This window comes from Convolutriloba macropyga, chromosome 8 (assembly GCF_964194025.1).
Source record: "Convolutriloba macropyga chromosome 8, txConMacr16.3, whole genome shotgun sequence".
Classification (NCBI taxonomy): Eukaryota; Metazoa; Xenacoelomorpha; order Acoela; family Convolutidae; genus Convolutriloba; species Convolutriloba macropyga.
The window spans coordinates 16837448-16857831 of NC_134475.1; the positions used below are offsets into that span (position 1 = coordinate 16837448).

At 35.8% G+C, this 20384-nt stretch overlaps 2 protein-coding genes across 9 annotated transcripts in view; one reads left to right on the forward strand and one right to left on the reverse strand.

Moving 5' to 3' along the window:
* LOC142343971 (uncharacterized) overlaps positions 1-20384 on the forward strand; it is a 286528-nt gene that overhangs the window by 235163 nt on the left and 30981 nt on the right. The gene's annotated exons all lie outside the window — the stretch shown is intronic.
* LOC142343972 (uncharacterized) overlaps positions 1-20384 on the reverse strand; it is a 244708-nt gene that overhangs the window by 21260 nt on the left and 203064 nt on the right. For 3 of the 4 annotated variants that reach the window (XR_012759233.1, XM_075395392.1, XM_075395391.1), the window contains exon 1: positions 4103-4420. Coding sequence is in view for 2 of the 4 variants with exons in the window: in XM_075395392.1 (XP_075251507.1) it covers positions 4103-4324 (222 nt within the window). In the remaining 2 variants the exon portion in view is untranslated. Of the gene's footprint in view, positions 1-4102; positions 4421-20384 lie in introns of those variants that run through there. The other variant, XR_012759234.1, reaches the window with a different exon arrangement.

Genomic DNA, 20384 nt, shown 5'->3' on the forward strand with positions numbered 1-20384 from the left:
TTTTGTACACAGCTTTAAAAAATTAAAATCAAAGTCAACACAATCACTAACTGCGGACAGAAAAATTCAGAAAACAGCGTGTATGCACCATTCAGATGAAAACAATCGCAATTGCTAGTCCCATTGCTCCACATTTTGTAAACTTTGACAGGTTGTTGAAAAAGGACTGACACGTAAACAAGAAGTTTTAATTGAGTCAGTTTTGTTTACTCCTTTAGAAATAAAAGAAAAACAAATGGAACGAGAAACATTAATTGAAATTGATTGCTTTTTGCAAAAGGTAGATAGAGAATTTTATTTTGTGAAAAAACAAAATTTGACAAATTAGCAAAAATTGAGATCCACAAATTAACGTTTGCCACTTCTTTGGAAAAAATTAAATTATAAAATCTCTCAAGTAAAAATTTCATTATTTTTGAACTTGATTGACCTCTAAATTACTTTGGTTATAATTTTTTAGGAGAAGATACAAACTATAAGAGAGGTTATTTCAAGTAGATCATCACGGACTAAGTCAAGAGTGTGCTATATCAGAACCGCTCTTTGAACTTATCCAATACTTGTTCTTACAAGTTAGTTATGAAATCATAGAAAAACTTTTAAAAAATTAATTGTCAGTTGAACATTATCAGCAGTGTCAATTACGTTTCTAGAGAAACAGATATGAATTTTGGGAAACCGAAATGATCGTCCATTTGTACACAGTAAATTTTAACAAAAAAAACAAATGAGTAAGAAAACAAATATAGACAAAATTCAATTTTTCTCCAAATTTATACGAAAAATGTCCTTTTTTGAATGTGCGATAATTTTTTTTGTAATTCGCTTCAGATTTGCTTCATTATTGACCAACCAAGACTTCAAAAAAAACGATTGAAGTAAAAGGCCACCAAAAAACGGTGAGATGTCATATTTCACATAAAGTTATTGAAAATTATACGCCCCAAACATGAAAAAGGTTAACTATGAGCTCCAGCTATTCATAAAATTTTTGTTGGAGACCATTTGTAAACTTTGACAGGTTGCTAAGAAAAAGAGTGACACGTATACAAAAGGTTTGCATTGAGTCAATTTTGATCACTCCTCTGGAATTTGAACAAAAAAAAACGAACGAGAGAAATTAATTAAAAATCATTCATTTTTGGACAATTTGGAAAGACACATCCATCCAGTAAAAAAACAATATTTAACAGAACAACGAAAGCTGGAATCCACAAATTATTATTTGCTGCTTTTTCAAAAACAAAAATCAAAATGTAAATTCCCTCAAATATAAGTTTCATTGTTATTAATCTTGATTGACCTCTAAAAAGTTTTGATAATATATTTGTTCGTGACTGCAGAAGTAATTTAAAAAACTTCAGCACTCACTATTATAATTTAAATTTAAAAAAAGCTCAAATAGAGCTCACCCGGGTAGATTATCACAAACTAAGTCATGACTGAGCTATATCTGCAAAACAAACAAATCAGAAAGACGTTATAAAAACGCCGCTTTCTTAAAAATTCGGGAATAAATATTGAAAAATTGATTGCAATTCAACGGATGTTTTCAAAATTGAGCAATGAGAACAAGCAGCCACATCGCATTTTGAATCAGGTATATCTTTCTTTGAATGAGAACAAGTTAAAAGTCGCCGATACAATAATGAGGGCCGCTTTTTTTCATAGCTTCTTTTTTTTGAATTAAGGTTAATGAGCATTCGCTATCAAATAGACACATTCAGAAGCTTCAACTAAGGTTTCCCAGGAAATCATTACGCCTCATTAACAATCCGAATGATAGATATATAACATTTTAGAAAATAAAATTCACTAAAAAATCCAATGGAAGAAAGATAAAAAGACACCAAAATCAAGTTTTTATTGAGTCAGTTTTGTTTACTTCTTTAGACATGAAGCAAAAACAAATGGAACGTGAAACATTAATTGAAAATGATTGTTTTTTTGCACAATGTAGATAGAGAAATTTATTTTGTGAAAAGACAATGTTTGACCAAACAGAGAAAATTGAGATCCACAAATTAACGTTTGCCTCTTCTTCGGAAAGAAATCAGAATATAAAATCTCTCAAGTAAAAATTCCATTGTTTTTGACCTTGATTGACCTCTAAATAACTTTGGTTATAGATTTTTAAGTGAAGATACAAACTAAAATAGAGGTTGTTTCAAGTAGATCATCACGGACTAAGTCATGAGTGTGCTTTATCAGAATCGCTCTTTGAACTGATCCAATACTTGTTCTTACAAGTTAGTTATGAAATCATAGAAAAACTTATAAAAAATTAATTGTCAGTTGAACATTATCAGCAGTGTCAAATTACGTATCTAGAGAGACACAATTGAGTCTTGGGAAACCGAAATGATTGTCCATTTGTACACAGTAAACTTTAACGAAAAAAACAAATGATTAAAAAAATAAATATAGACAAAAATCAATTTTTCTCCAAATTTATACAAAATATGTCCTTTCTTTGAATGTGCTATGATTTTTTTTTCAAATACGCTTCGAGTTTGCTTCATTATTGACCAACCGAAACTTCAATAAAAACGATTGAAATGCAAGGCCACCAAAAAGCGGTCAGATGTCATTTTTCACCTAAAATTATTGAAAAATATACGCCTCATTCATGAAAAAGGTTAACTATGAGCTCCAGCTGTTCATAAAATTTTTGTTTGAAACCATTTTGTAAATTTTGAAAGGTTGCTAAGAAAAGAAGTGACGCGTATACAAAAGGTTTGCACCCAATAGAGCTCACCCAGGTAGATTATCACAAACTAAGTCATGAGTGAGCTATATGTGCAAAACAAACAAATCAGAAAGACCCTTAAAAAACAACGCTTTCTCAACAATTCGGGGATAAATATTGAAAATTTGATCGCAAATCAACGGAAGTTTTCAAAATTGAGCAATGAGAACAAGCAGCCACATCGGATTATGAATCAGCTATATCTTTCTCTGGATGAGAGCAAGTTAGAAGTCGCCAATACAATAATGAGGGCCTCTTTTTTCCATGGTTTCTTTTTTTCGTTGAAACAAGGTTAATGAGCATTGGCTATTAAATAGACACAGTCAGAAGCTTCAATTAAAATTTCCCAGGAAATCATTACGCCTCATTAACAATCCGAGTGATAGATATATATTATTTTAAAAAATAAAATTCACCAAAAAAACCAATGAAAGAAAGATAAAAAGACACCAAACTCAAATATTCTCAATCTTTTAGAAATATTCGCTAGCAACAATTTTACGTCTAAGAAACACTAATATTATTAAACTTAAAAAAATATTCACAGCCAGAACTCAAAGATATACCAAACTTTTACTGACGCAAATAGTTTAAAAATAGTCAATTGTAAAAACTGGAAATGGAGAACAGATTTTAGATCAGTTTGGAGCTCGTTAGAAATTCTCTGAGGCCTGCCATTATTAGTATTTGAAAACAAAATAGCCATAAAGAACAATAATATAAAAATTAGTTTTAAGTTCAACAAAATCATTAGTTGCTCGTATACTAATTCGGACAACAGCATATAATTATTCTAAAGCACCATGATAAAACGAAGAATAGACCAACATGTTGAAAATGGTAAAATTTTGGCTAAAAGGCAAAAAGTTAAAAATTGGTAAAACATTTGAATAACAAAATAATAAAAACATAAAAATTGCTGAAAAATATGAACAAAATTAGTTTGAGAGTCATAGTGGCAATAAAAATTGCGGTGGAACACAATTAAAATTATTGCTAAAACTAATGCATTGTTGTAAAATATTTAAGTGCAGTAAACAGAAATTTTCACAACTTTCACAGCAATTCCTACAATTATTCAATATACATTGACTGATAAACCTATTATGCTCCCTTGCTTTTCTGACAGCTATTACACGTCATTTAATGCTATATAGCAAGATAATTCAAATGTGCATTTTTGAAATTATATGGAGTTCTTGGGCAAAGTCATGGCTAAATTCACCGCATTCAACGTCAACAAACCTTAAGGTCTTGCGGTGAAAACATATTTTTCTCACCGCTATTCAACGCATTTCTTACATTTTTCCGGCCGGAACCTCAATCGCATGTGAGTGTATTGGTACAGCTCACCTTGTTTTTGACGTCTACAAGTTGTCCTTTAAAGGTGTCATAACAAGTAATTGCAGCCTCTGAACGTGCGACCACACCCTCCTTGATCAAGTGTACATAGCAGTAGTCCCCAGCACCCTCCAGAAAAGTAGCCCCATTCGGACAATTCTCTTGACCTCCAATTTGTAATGTCCGTCTCAACAGCATCAAAGCAACGGCCAAACAGATCACGCGTAGAGGCATTCTCAACTTTTAGGTTTTCTTCTTTGTCACGCCAGGAAACTAAAAGTAATGGAAAGTAGTTGATCTTTTACGGTTCGAAAGTGTTTTTCGGATGAATTCTTGCCACCCAAAGAGAGGGCGTACAGACTCTTATCCAATATTTACCTCGCCCTATGAGAGGGGAGATCATCGAATTTTGTTTCAATTAAATTACCAAAAGAAGAGAAATAATCCAAAGTGCTGCTAATCTGGGAATCTGATCGAGGTTTAAGTGTTTAATATTTTTAATTGACCACGATGGCACCAAACTACGATTCTCTTAATTTAAATTTTTTTCATAAGCAATGCATTACAAAAACTTTTTAAAATCATTGAAGGAATAGATTTGTTATTTTTTTAAAAAGATATACAGATATATTTTCAAAAGCATACAGAAAACTAGTACTGCTTAATTCTCACAAAATTGCAAAAAAAATTGAAAAAATTTTGTCACATATACCTATGATTTGTGCAGTTTTCAAAACCAAACAGCCTGGGTACAAAAATTTGTCGATTCATCCTAATTTGCAGAGAATCCTAATTTCTAATTTTTTCTATTTATTTTTTTGAAACACACTGTTTGTGCTTTGTTTTAGCCCTTTTCATGATTTATCTAAAAGTTTGTTAATTTACAACTTTCATACTATGAAAGTTCTATGATTACAACTTTCCATAGAAGCCATAATATGAAGTTGTTATTTTGTAACTTTTTGAACTATGGGGGCAACCCGGGAAATTAACAGAAATTAGGGAGAGAAGTAAACTTCTTGTGATTAGTTCAAATATTGATACATGCATATTTTGCTTATACGCATTTTTTGGACAGTTTAGCTAATTTCCAAGTTTAGCCCAGATTTACGACCACGTGACAATCGGCTCCACAAAACAAAAAATTAATAACAATAAAACAATCGTGGCGCAGTTATCTCAATATAAATTTATAAGATATGATTTCCTAAATTGAAACATATGCTATCATTCCAAGCCACTGAGAATGCTCAACAGTAAAAAAAATTTGAGATAAATTTGTCTATTAATAACAAATTAGCAGCATTGATTTGCTGCGACTAAAAAGTTGCAGAGGTTCTCGACAGCATTCTTGACCTTTGCATCTTACTTTTCTTTCCGCAAAATTTACTTTCTGTTCAATAGGTTTTTGCGCACACAATTTGCTCAAGAACTGCATATGAAACTAATTATATTGTTTGGATGTCAACAATTTTTTCGGAAGAGATACTTGTTCACAACAAAAAATTCAACAAAAAGAGACAAATATTGATATTGACAAAAAACAAATTTCGATCAATTTTAGGCACTCTGCGAAAAAAAATGTCTGTAGCCCTCTCTGTGCTTCAGAAGGGCTCGCAGGAACCTATTAGGAGAATTACTTTTCCAGTAAACCGGCAGCCGCTTCAACAGCCGCTTATTATCTAAGAAACGTTACTTGCTAATATAATAGCAAGTTTTTTCGTAAGGCTTCTAAAAAGATATGATTGATTGCCGAGACCAGTCAATGAAAAAAGGGCTGCAAAATTTTGTACTCTTTTACTGTCTGTAAAATACATACTGCCATTTCTGATTGTTTTTTGCTAGTTTTGTTTCTTTTGATTTATTTTTTGCGGCATTATGAATAGTATCCACATATTTACTTGACAGTTTTGTTTACCTTAATTTACTGAAATTCTTTTTGCTTCATCTTTTATTAGCATCCGCGATGCCTTTTTTGCCGTAAAACTTTTTTTTAATGGCATCTAGCAGAAAAAAATTTTTGGTGAAAAATAAGAAGCATTTAAAATTGAAAAAAAAATTGTCCATAGAAACATGTTTTGTATAGAAATTTTGTTTTGTATAGAAATTTTGTTTAATAAATCAAGTTTAAGACTCTCCCGTCAAATGAATTTTTAATTTCAATAAACTAATTGTTGAACTTTTTGTGAAAGAATGACGTGCGCTGTTTTTCATTCGGTCTTTCTTGAAATTCAAGTTTGGGTAAAATTAGCAAACTTTTTGTGTCTTCTTACACACAGAATATCAAGCAGAAATAAAAAATAATGATATAATTCTGACACATAGATTAAAATATCGGAAAATTTTTCGATTAAATCTGGTTATCGGATACTTGCAACTTTGTCAAAAATATGATCACGGTGACATTTTTTTTCCAAACACAAGACTGCCACTGAATAACTGTTATAAAGAAAATTAAAGCTTGCTTCAGACTTGAGATTTTTTGAACAAGAGTATGGGAAATATTTGCAGGGGAAATTTGGTAGAGTTCGTGAGTACCCCAGAATCACACAAGCAAAAGCTGAGTAAACAAAATATCAAAATCTTACTTAAACATTTTTTTATTTTTTTAACCTTTTATTCGTTTTCTACTGTTGAAGAAGAAACAACTCAAAAATGGCAACTAACACAAACGGGGATCAACTAGAAGAGATGCAATTACGGGGAAAAATTCGCTACAAGAACAGGTTAATGAATTACAAGGGCAATTAGATGAATTAAAGGGAGAAAATTTTTGATATGAAACGAGGATAGAAAAACTTGAAACTGAGCAAAAAATTTGCAAGAACGAATTCGTGCTCAGGAGCCATACAGTAAAAAAAACACGTTGGAAATTTGTAATCCACCATTTGATGCGCAACGAAGCAACAACGTACTTCTCGACATTCTCTGGTTCTTTGAAAAAAATCTCAGAATAGAACTGCGTGAAATGAGAATAAAAGCTTGCCATATACTCCTGGGGACTGGAAATGATTTTGTATTGCCACCAGTTATCGTCAAATTCATTTACTTTGACGATAAGAACAATGTATACAAGTCACGCAAATCATTAAAGAAAATGAAAAACAAGATAAACGATTGAAACATTTATATTAACGAGCACTTGCCAAAAGTTGATGCTGAATTGAAAAATGAAGCTCAGAAACAAAGTTTCATAACTTCAACAAACAACTGCAAAGTTTCTGTTCTGGTATCGAAGGCTAACAACACGATTGTTTATCGTCGTATCAATTATACGAGTGATCTTGCTAATGTTCCAAACGCTATCAAACGTAGAGATGCCAGTGATAAGCGCAAACTGGAGAAAGACAACAATGGGAAATCAATTTGTTCTCCCGGCATGAAACGAGTCAACCAACAATAAACTAGAACAGTGAACCAAATACAAAATCATGTCTGTGTATTTATTTGTTGAGACCATTTCAAAAAGATTTTTGATTCGTGTATCTGATAAACTAACTTACTTAAAATATGGTGCGAAGCAGAAAATGATTAGTCTCCTTTAAACATAAGCGCTTCGTATTTAAAACTGATTCGCAAATTGGCTAGTTAATTGGATATATTTTAGACGATCTTCAACGTACCTTTTTTTCTTTCGCTTTCTTTTTTTCTAAAGGGTAACAAGAATACCGATATCCGCTCCTCTTGCTGTCTGAGGAAATTAAAAAAAATATTACACCCTGAGTGCGACATCCACATTGTCCAACCTAAATTCAAGTATTTTTCTTCTCATCATTTTCAGACAATTCAGCTGCGACCTCCGCACTGAACTTTCTGAAAAGTGAGTGATGGTTTTTCTGCCAAGTTGAGCGATATCCGCTCTTCTTGTACGCAGATGACCACCACATTGTAATTAACAATTGAATTCAAAATAAGGGAAACAGCAGAAAAAAATAGGTAAAATTCATAACGGGCAAAAGCCAATCGCTACATTCTTTTCAACAAACAACGATGTCTTCAACACATAGTCCACTTCTTCAAAACATAAGGTCTCTATGATTGATGAGCTGAAGGTCTCTATTGATGAGCTGCAGATTCTAATAAAATCGTTGAATTCACTGCTATCTTTTCTTTGCTTGACTGAAACATGGTTATCGGGCAATTATACAAATCACCTGTTTAAATTTGACGGATATAATGAACCGTTAACATGCAACCGTCAACAGAGAGAGGGTGGGGTTGCTATTATCTCAAAGAAGGGAGTAGTGATGAAACTGCACAAAAAACACAAAAAAGTAATATGCAAATTTTAACAGCCAAGAACTCCGGAGCCGTTGCTATCTATATAACGGCTGTTGACATGAAACCTAATGCTCCTGTAAACGATTCCTTGATTGCGCTTGAAAACCATCTTGGAGATATCTACTTACAACCAGATGACATAAATATTCTATGTGGTGACGTTAACATTGATCACAGCAGGGAATCAAGCAGAAAAAACTAATCTTCAAAATAGTCTCAGCTGTTTTGCTTTGCAATGTTTGAACTCAAACAAACCAACGAGAGAAATTGAGCTTAATAGTTCAGTTATGTATGTCATCTACTCAGAAAAAAATTTCAAATAGAGATTTTAGAGGCATCAATTACTGACCATTAGACTCTAACGGTACCGAGAGTTGCAATCGGAACAATGGAAAATTGGAAAACTACCCGTTATTTCAGCTGGGATTTGCTGAAAAACCGCGAATCGATAGAAAAACTGAAATTTCTGACGCTTACTGAGATGCAAAATTCCAAAAAATATTTGAAACGAAGGATATACACTCATACTTTGAACACTTTAACTTAATAATCCAGGAAATAGTAAATAAATTTCTTCCAGAGAAAATTAAAACACCAGGACAAAATAAAAATTGGGTTGACAACCAATTCAAAAATTTGTCTAACAAAAAACATCTTTTGTATAAACATTACAAAATTGATTGTTCACTGGAAATTTGGGAGCGTTATTGCGCTGCAAAAAGACGGCTAAGAAAAATTGTCGACAAAAAGAAACAATTACAATTTCAAACACTAATTAGTGCCGAAAGCAATTCAAATAAAAAATACTTTTTCAAAACAATTAATCTTCTAATCGGCAAAAAATTTGGATCAAAGCCAAATTTGACTGTCGAGCAGTGTCATGAGTTTAAACAGTTTTTTACTTCTGTCGCAGAGGAAATGAACGAAAAATGTAATGGCAATTAGAATCCTGACAATATTCCGCAAGTGTGCTGATCAATGTATCTTCCAAATGTTACCATTAATGAGGTTGAAAAAATTGTAATATCACTAATAACAAAATACACAAGTGACTGTTTTGAGATAAGTGTTTTTGTAATACAGTCATTACTTTTCGGTATTTTAGACACACTGACATTTCTCAAAATCAAAGCACTGAAAGCACAAACATTCCCGGACTGCTTGAAGAGGGCAGTTCTTGTCCCAATTTTTAAGTCTGGAAACGCTTCTGAAGCTAATAATTACAGACCAATTTCATTATTACCTACCATATCGAAAGTCTTCGAAATGATTTTCTATATAAGAATGATCAGTTTTCTCAAACATGCAAATCAACTGCACAACAATCATTTTGGTTTTCGATCAAAACTAGGCACCATAGATGCCTTCATATCAGTTGTAGACTCAATCAGATACAATATAAACAAACCAGCAACTTCAACATATGCAATCTTTCTGAACTAAAAAAAGGCATTTGATACAGTAGATCATTCAATTCTCGTTGAAAAGTTGTGGAGAATGGGATTCCGTGGACCTATCAATACCTTACTAAAAAGCTATCTAACAAACAGAGAACAAAAATACGTTGCGGAGACACTGAATCCTCTTTTTACCCTAATGGATAGGTGTACCTCAAGGCTCAATTTTGGGACCATTACTGTCTATCTTGTATGTAAACTATCTTCCGGAGGCTACAGCGAACCTAACGATGACCCCTTACGCCGATGACTCAGCTTTTATTCAACTCAGTCAAGCAGTTCTTAGTCAGCTTGTCTTAGGCCTGAAACAAACAATTGATTGGTTGGACAAAATAAGTTAACTGTGAATTTCGATAAAACATTTTTTATTCAGTTTTCAAAAGAGAGTGGAAACAAAAGCAATCAAATATCAATTAATAGAAATCACACTAAAAACAAAAAAATAGTTGAAGTATCTTGGAATCTTGATTGACAAAAAACTAAATTAAAAAGCTCACAATCAGTATTCGATTCATAAAATGAATGTTTTTGTGCTACATTCTATAAGCTGAGAACTGTCTTACACAAAAATCAACTAATTTTTGCTTACAAAACTTATGTGCAACCGATCTTACAGTATGGAGTTTTAGTCTATGGTACAGCTGCAAAGAGTGAGATCAGGAAACTTAATAACAAAATCAAACATCTAGTGAGAATTATATATGGGAAACGTAAATTTGTGTCAATTGAAAACTTCAGAATTGCAGCAATATTTTATAAAATAGAAGAGTTACATTTATATGAGCTATTGCAATTAGTTATTTAAAAAATAAGGGAGTTAATTAAGTGCAGTAGAAAAAATGCTTTTTTGAGAATGAACGATTTAAACAAAATTAAAACACAGAGAATATGCGCAAAACACTTTAAAGTTTTTGTATTAAGGACCGATTAACAGTAAGATCATTTCAACAAGAGCCAGAAAACTGTTGGTTAAAGTACTAAAATTTCAACCCGGTTTCCTTGAAGAAATAGCAAAACTGTCTATAATAGGTTGTAAAGATTTTGCTGATCGGTTCCGTGATAACTTTATATTAAGCAGTATTGATTTGCTAGAAGGTTTCTACTGAGTTTTTTTCCTCTTCATGTTTTTCCGAACCAAATGATTGAAATAAATCAAGATGTTTAATTTTCTGCTTCATGAGGCACCACATGACGAGGCAACACTGCCTTTTGGTGTTCTCTCGGTTCAGTATGTGTGTATACAAAAAGTGTAAAAATATATACATTTATTTTGTTTGTCTGTTCCAAAAACAAATTATTATTATTATTAAATATTCAGAAAATCATAATCTCATAAAAGAGCAAAACAATATGTTTTACTTTAAAAAAAACAAAAAAATTGTTTCAAATAGCTAAATTTGAAAGTTTCATTAAAATCGGCATATATGGTGGTATACTTAGCGGTATAAGTGAATTGAAATTGGTATATTTTTTCTTACCTCAATTACAATTTCAATTAATAAAAAACGGGAATACAAAAAGAAATTGAAACTAAAATTCATTGAAAGTGAAATTTAAATTATAGTTTACTTTGAGTGAAATTTAAAATAATGGTATCAGTATGTGGCATTACAATATTGGAAACTTTGGGTTTAAAAATTAAAAAAAAATCGTATCGGTTTCAACCCTAAATACAGATAACACTCAAGATTTCGTAAAATTTTTGCTGAAATTTTGTGAAAACCTGAATTATCTTTGCTACTGAGATATATACATAAATTCAATAGATATTAAACTTTCCTAAAAGGTCTGCTACTTGCCTTCTAAAATGTTGGATGTATAATTTTCAAATGAAAGAATCAGGAAGAGATTTTGAGTAAGTATAGTGGAGGGGCTCGTATGGATACAACATGTGACGCCCAGACAATACTTCTCACTGCCATGACAAAATGACTGGCTGTCAAAAAGGAAACCATAGGAGAACCAAACTGGGTTAGCTGAGGCGAAAACTGAGAAGTGTCGCCAACAAATTGCACCATATTGTGAAAAATTATGACAAACCTTCGCAGTTTACTTTTTTTGCTTGAATTATGATGATGGTCCTACAAATAACCGTTTACAGCAATATTGTAGGTTTACGGACGAAAAAATTTTGTTAAAAAAATAGTAGTTTCACTTTTAGCAGGAATACAAGCTACGGGATTTACATTTGGCAAACAGTAGCACGATTGAGCTGACGAAAGACAGAATTCTCAGATAGAGAAGAACAACTGCTGTGTGCAAGCATCTGGCGTCATTTTGTGAAGAATGCGACGAAAACGACGTAATACGAAGCGAGGATTCTGATCAATTTTGAAGGATTTCATCGGTTTGTTTTGTAAGAAGTCCAGTCTTTTATCGGTGGTTGTTGTTTTCGCCAGTATTGTATTTGGTAGTGCCCATCATACAATTTTTTTTGTCGAATCGTCGAAAAACGAATATTCTCACGTTTGTTTAATAGTGACAAAAACCGTTGAATTCGACTAGAGAAAAGTACGTTTTGGCGATAAATTAAAAACCGAAAACTAATTTTGTTTAAAGTGGACAAAAAAGTGAAAAAAAAATTTTAATTTTAGAAATTTAATTTGGGTAACCAAGCAAGCAAACACCAAAAAGTTATGAGCATATTAAATCAGTAACTAAATCAGTAAACAAAAGTCCTATGTATCATATCATGAAAGATAATTTACCCTACCCAGGAGTAGATCAGCGACACAAGAGAGGTATTGGCCAGACCGAATTGGGTCGCGGACAGAAGGGTCCGTTGGGAACCCAACCTATAGATCTGGAAAAGTTTTGGTCGCGCCTTCCCTCTGAGACTAATAGCGAATTTTGGTCGGTTCGGTCTGGTCAATGTCCAACTCAAAAGACTTTGGTACACTAATACAAGGATAGTTATATTTACCAGAAACGCAAAAAAAAGTTTACGTTACTTTGTTGGACTCTAAGTAATTCAAATTTGTTCAGCCTGATCTTATTTAATCTTCCATAGTCTGTTCATTTTTGTTCACGTAAGAAATTATCGCCCTTTTTAAAATCAGAATAACTTTTAGGTTTAACTAATGCTTCATTTGTGAGTTTCTATTGTCACATGTGAGCTTAGAATTTGTCTCTTCTACTTAGAGAAGAAAATCTTTTATCTGTAACTTATAATTTATTTATAATTTATGTTATATCTTTACGCTGCCATTTGTGTTATTTTTAGGTTCCCTGACCTATTTATACTCATTTGGAAATTCAGTGTTTTTTAAATCTTTATCATCTGAGGATTCGCTAGGCAGGAGTACTCAATAAATTCAGCGTGCATTTGCATCAAGTTTGAAAAATCAACCGAGCAACGTAGACTCTCATCGCATGTCAACATCAGATGACGGTTTGCTGGTTCCTTACTCAATAACTAAATGCTATAGTAAGCGTATAAAATGACGCAATTATTGTTCAGAGATTTGGGTAAATCAATCCTGGGGAACCAAACCACCCAGCAATCACCACTCAGATGAAAAATGGTGGAAGGTCACAACAAAATGACCATTTTGGATGAAGAAGGATTCTATATCGAAAATCTGATCGGAGATGCAATCACTACACTCACACTAGCCGAAGAGTCATTACATGAGGAAGAAATTACGATTAGCAACGCAAAAGTCGAACCAGAGTGTCAAATTTGGACCGAAAAACTAGGTCGGATCACTGCCATATTTTGGTTTAGCTCGCGAAGGCTACCGTGTTTTCAGTACTCAGAATTCGAAAACAGAAGTCGACAAAACTAATTATTGCAAACTGTGGGCGGCATTGAACTTGTTCGTCGAGCAAAAAAATGTTATTTTCAAACCTTATATATTTTGAAAGCGCAAACTGTTGAAATGAAAACCCAAAGAGAACCTTTAGCGTACATTAGAAAATGCGATTATTAAAAATGTTTTTCATAGCCAAGTTGCTCAACACGCATTTACAATGAGGAGAGGAATGTTCTAAAAATGGAAGAAAGCAAAACGCGCCTTAACTTTGGCACAATGGAAATGGCATTGATTTCTATTTGAAAATTTAATGTAAAACATTCGCCTGCATCATTATTCATGACTATACAATGCATCCACCAGCTAAGAAATCTAATTGTAAAAGTTCAGGATAACGAAGGAAGACCGCCCAAGAGGACCCCTATCGTGGCTAGTTGTGGTCACTGTGTTATTATAGAAATCTCCTGCACGTTTTCTCAATTGTGAAAAAGCGAATAATTTTGTCGAAGAGTTTTTGAAGCACAAATTCAGTAATCCACCTAAACCAAACACGTTCTTGTGTTAATGTGTTAACAAAGCTGAAAACGAACAACAAAAATTATCAACAAATGAGGATATGAAAAAGTCTTTTAACATATATCACACGCAACATGATTCTAAATATGCTTTATCTGGTGACCATTAAGTAGCTATTATGGAAAACAATCAATTCCCGGGTTGAATTTTTCCGCCCAAAATGATGTAAGAGTGGGGCTGCAATGGGAGGATTTCTTAGGAAAATGCAGCTCAAAACTCTTACATCTTTTTGGGCTGCATTGGGCTTCAAAGGGGGGTAAAATGGTGTAAGAGTGAGGGGGTAAAAGACAAATTAACCCCCCAATCTTACATCTTTTTTGGTCTGGCAAGGGGGGGTAAAACAATGTAAGAGTTCGGGGGTAATTTGTCTTTTACCCCCTTACTCTTACACCATTTTACTCCCCTTGGCAGACCAAAAAGCTGTAAGAGCGGGGAGTTAATTTGTCTTTTACCCCTCACTCTTACACCATTTTATCCCCCTTGGAAGCCCAATGCAGCCCAAAAAGATGTAGGAGTTTTGAGCTGCATTTTCCTAAAAAAAACCTCCCATTGCAGCCCCACTCTTACATCATTTTACCCCCCTCGGCAGCCACACTCTTACATCATTTTACCCCCCCTGGCAGCCCAACTCTTACATCATTTTACCCCCTAAATCTTACATTTTTTTAGCCCCCATACCTGAAGACTGCCAGTCTTGAACCCACAACCTCTGTACCCTCAACTGCGTTGCCTTATCCTCCAGACCATCAAAGCTTGTCCAATTCTTGACGGTCTATATATATGAATAAAACTTGCTAGAATTGCCCCATCTCAACAAATTACCCCCTCACTCTTACATCGTTTTACCACCTCAGAACAAATTACCCCCTCACTCTTACACCATTTTATCCCCCTTGGCAGCCCAACTATTACATCATTTTACCACCTCTGAACATATTACCCCCTCAATCTTACAACCATTTACCCCCCTTGACAGCCCAATTCTTACATCATTAAACCCCCTCTGAACGAATAACCCCCTCACTTTTACACATTTTTACCCCCAGTGGCAGCCCAACTCTTACATCATTTTACCCCCTCTGGACAAATAACCCCCTCACTCTTACACCATTTTACCCCCAGTGGCAGCCCAACTCTTACACCATTTTAACCCCTTGGCAGCTCAAATCTTAGCTCATGTTACCCCCTCCGGACAAATTAGCCCCTCACTCTTGCAACATTTTACCCCCCTTGGCAGCCCAACTCTTACATTATTTCACCATCTCTGGACAATTTACCCCCTCACTCTTACACCATTTCACCCCCCTTGGCTGCCCAACTCTTACATCATTAAACCCCCTCTGAATAATTCACCCCCTCACTCTTACACCATTTTACCCCCTTGGCAGCCAAACTCTTACATCACTTTACACCCTCTGAACAAATTAGCCCCTCACTCTTACACCATTTTATCCCCATTGGCAGCCCAACTATTACATCATTTTACCCCTCTGAACATATTACCCCCTCAATCTTACAACCTTTTACCCCCCTTGGCAGCCCAACTCTTACATCATTTTACCTCTTCACTCTTACACAATTTTACCCCCCTTGACAGCCCAACTCTTACATCATTAAACCCCCTCTGAATGAATAACCCCCTCACTCTTACACCATTTTACCCCCAGTGGCAGCCCAACTATTACATCATTTTACCACCTCTGAACATATTACCCCCTCAATCTTACAACCATTTACCCCCCTTGACAGCCCAATTCTTACATCATTAAACCCCCTCTGAACGAATAACCCCCTCACTTTTACACATTTTTACCCCCAGTGGCAGCCCAACTCTTACATCATTTTACCCCCTCTGGACAAATAACCCCCTCACTCTTACACCATTTTACCCCCAGTGGCAGCCCAACTCTTACACCATTTTAACCCCTTGGCAGCTCAAATCTTAGCTCATGTTACCCCCTCCGGACAAATTAGCCCCTCACTCTTGCAACATTTTACCCCCCTTGGCAGCCCAACTCTTACATTATTTCACCATCTCTGGACAATTTACCCCCTCACTCTTACACCATTTCACCCCCCTTGGCTGCCCAACTCTTACATCATTAAACCCCCTCTGAATAATTCACCCCCTCACTCTTACACCATTTTACCCCCTTGGCAGCCAAACTCTTACATCACTTTACACCCTCTGAACAAATTAGCCCCTCACTCTTACACCATTTTATCCCCATTGGCAGCCCAACTATTACATCATTTTACCCCTCTGAACATATTACCCCCTCAATCTTACAACCTTTTACCCCCCTTGGCAGCCCAACTCTTACATCATTTTACCTCTTCACTCTTACACAATTTTACCCCCCTTGACAGCCCAACTCTTACATCAATAAACCCCCTCTGAATGAATAACCCCCTCACTCTTACACCATTTTACCCCCAGTGGCAGCCCAACTCTTACACCATTTTAACCCCTTGGCAGCTCAAATCTTAGCTCATGTTACCCCCTCCGGACAAATTAGCCCCTCACTCTTACAACATTTTACCCCCCTTGGCAGCCCAACTCTTACATTATTTCACCATCTCTGGACAATTTACTCCCTCACTCTTACACCATTTCACCCCCCTTGGCTGCCCAACTCTTACACCATTAAACCCCCTCTGAATAATTCACCCCCTCACTCTTACACCATTTTACCCCCCTTGGCAGCCAAACTCTTACATCACTTTACACCCTCTGAACAAATTAGCCCCTCACTCTTACACCATTTTATCCCCATTGGCAGCCCAACTATTACATCATTTTACCCCCTCTGAACATATTACCCCCTCAATCTTACAACCTTTTACCCCCCTTGGCAGCCCAACTCTTACATCATTTTGCCTCTTCACTCTTACACAATTTTACCCCCCTTGACAGCCCAACTCTTACATCATTAAACCCCCTCTGAATGAATAACCCCCTCACTCTTACACCATTTTACCCCCAGTGGCAGCCCAACTCTTACACCATTTTAACCCCTTGGCAGCTCAAATCTTAGCTCATGTTACCCCCTCCGGACAAATTAGCCCCTCACTCTTACAACATTTTACCCCCCTTGGCAGCCCAACTCTTACATTATTTCACCATCTCTGGACAATTTACTCCCTCACTCTTACACCATTTCACCCCCCTTGGCAGCCCAACTCTTACATCACTAAACCCCCTCTGAACAAATTATACCCACAATCTTACACCATTTTAACCCCTTGGCAGCCGAACTCTTACATCTTTTTACCCCCCCCCCAGCAGCCCGACTCTTACATCATTTTACCCCCTCTGAACAAAATACCCCCTCATTCTTACACCATTTTACCCCCCTTGGCAGCCCGACTCTTGCATCATTTTACCCCCTATGAACAAATTACCCCCTCACTCTTAAACCATTTTACCACCCTTGGCAGCCCAACTCTTACATCATTTTACCAGGGCGGGAGAAGGATAATTCCTGAAAAGTCCTCCCATTGCAGCCCACTCTTACATGGCAATTTCAGTCATGGGTGGGGTAATTCCTGAAAATTCCTCCCATTGCAGCCCATTGCAGCCCTCTCTTACATGGCAATTTCAGTCAGGGGGTAATTCCTGAAAAGTCCTCCCATTGCAGCCCATTGCAGCCCACTTTTACATGGCAATTTCAGTCAGGGGGCGTAATTCCTCAAAAGTCCTCCCATTGCAGCCCATTGCAGCCCACTCTTACACGACAATTTCAGTCAGGGGGTAATTCCTGAAAAGTCCTCCCATTGCAGCCCATTGCAGCCCACTCTTACATGGCAATTTCAGTCGGGGGGGGGGGGGTAATTCATGAAAAGTCCTCCCATTGAAGCCCATTGCAGCCCACTCTTACATGGCAATTTCAGTCAGGGGGGGGGTAATTCCTGAAAAGTCCTCCCATTGCAGCCCATTGCAGCCCACTCTTACATGGCACTTTCAGTCAGGGGGCGTAATTCCTCAAAAGTCCTCCCATTGCAACCCAACTCTTACATCATTTTACCCCCTCTGAATAAATTACCCCCATACTCTTACATCAATTTACCCCCAATAAACAAATTGACCCCCCCCCACTCTTACATCAAAATGGGAGGATTTTAGGGAGGACATTCGACCCGGGTTTCACAAAATCATGAGCACTGAATATGTCCATATTCTTCACAAAGGTAGACGCAAGATTATTATTGGATTCGGGTAGCGTGTGTTAACTGGTATCTAATAGCTGTTAAACGCTATTTTCATTCACAAAATTGCTCATTCAAAATATTTTGAAATTTCAGTTTTATTTCTGATTTTATAACAAACATCATGAATAACAAAATCTGAATGCCCTAGACGAGCGAGGATGGTTATCTTGCAAGATCTTGCAAGATTCTTGCAAATAACGTGTGTCTTGCAAGATCTTGTAAGATTCTTGCAAATAACGCTAATCTTGCAAGATGGAAGATCCGGACGTTTATCTTGCACGAATCTTACAAGAATGTTGCAAGATACACGTCGAAAAATGTAAAAGAAAAAGGACGGTTACCTTACAAGAATCTTGCAAGATGATGTATAGTGCTGCAAGATTCTTGCGAGATTCTTGCAAGATCTTGCAAGATAACCATCCTCAATCAACTAGGGTGTTCATTGTAATATCTGAAAAAATAGGACCCTGGATTTGAACAGAACATAATACACTATCTAGATCTCGTCAGCCACCATGAATCTGTACTTAACCTTACATCTACTATTTGTTTATAATGATTCAGTACTGATTTATTCTGGCATTCGGGTTGGGGTAATCTGAATTATCAAAAAACTGCTATCAAAACAATTTTATTAGCAAGTTTTAACATATTAGTGGCCTTGTGACCAGCTAGAATTTGCTCTCATGCCTCTAATTGACGAAACAATGCGAAAGACATTACTGACATTAAGAAACATCTTTTTCAATTCGAAAATTAATTTCATGTGCTGATAGTTGGTGTGACGACAATTCTCTTTGTGCTATCTTTGAACATAGGCTATACCAAGTTGCATTGCTGTTTGATGTTGCTGCATGGCTGCTTCAGAATTTCCAGGCGTAAAACAGAAAGCAGTGAAATGCTTTTTTTTTGTATGTGAAAAACAGTATATTATTGAATAGACTTGATTGCTCGATTATGTAATCTTAGACATAATGATAACCGCCTAGAATTCCCCACCACTGGTTCGCAATTTACGCTCGTTTAGGATCACCTTGTCTGATCAGAGGTCATTTCGGTCTGTGACCTCGCCACAGTATCATAAGAACGTTGCTAAAAAACTTTACATGCAAATCGTAAAAATAATTGATGCAAATATTATGCAAATATAAATGCATTTTCATTATGCGAATATCTCCAGAGTATTACCCAGGTTGAGGTCCCAGACCGAAAGTCGATATGTCCAGACCGAAATGAACGCACAAGGTGGCGTCGTGCGTTCAAAATTACACGGTCTGGAAAAGAAAATGAACGCACGATAGTCTGGACATATGCAATTTTGAACGCACGATAGTCTGGACATATGCAATTTTGAACGCACGATAGTCTGGACATATGCAATTTTGAACGCACGATAGTCTGGACATAAGCAATTTTGAACGCACGAAAGTCTGGACATTGTGACTCGGAGCGCACGAAAATTTTTTGAATGGAAACAAGAATGCCAAAAACTAATGAGTCCATGTTTGACTAAACACTCTTAATAGAGTGCTCACTCAAGTGAAAGCTTTCTACCAAGAAAACCTCAACTCACTTGAGTTCAAAAGTTACAAAACATCGAACGCAGGAAAATTTGCATCCAACATTTTGCTTTGTTTAAAACAATTTCACACCTAGAATTATAAACCCTTGCTGAAGTTGCAAAGCAAAGCATACTTTAATAACTAGGTCGCTGGCAGCCCCTTCAGCCAATACTTTCATCGAACATCTTTTATTAAACAAAATGTAGGAACTGCTTGGGCACTTCATCACAACCATCACCCTAACGTATCTATATTTGAAACGAATACATTATAAAAACGTTATCTGAACATGAACGCACGAAAGTCTGGACATACGCATTTTTGAACGCACGAAAGTCTGGACATACGCATTTTTGAACGCACGAAAGTCTGGACATAGGTGTTTTTGAACGCACGATAGTCTGGACATGAACGCACAAATGAGCGCACGATTTTTCATTTAGAACGCACT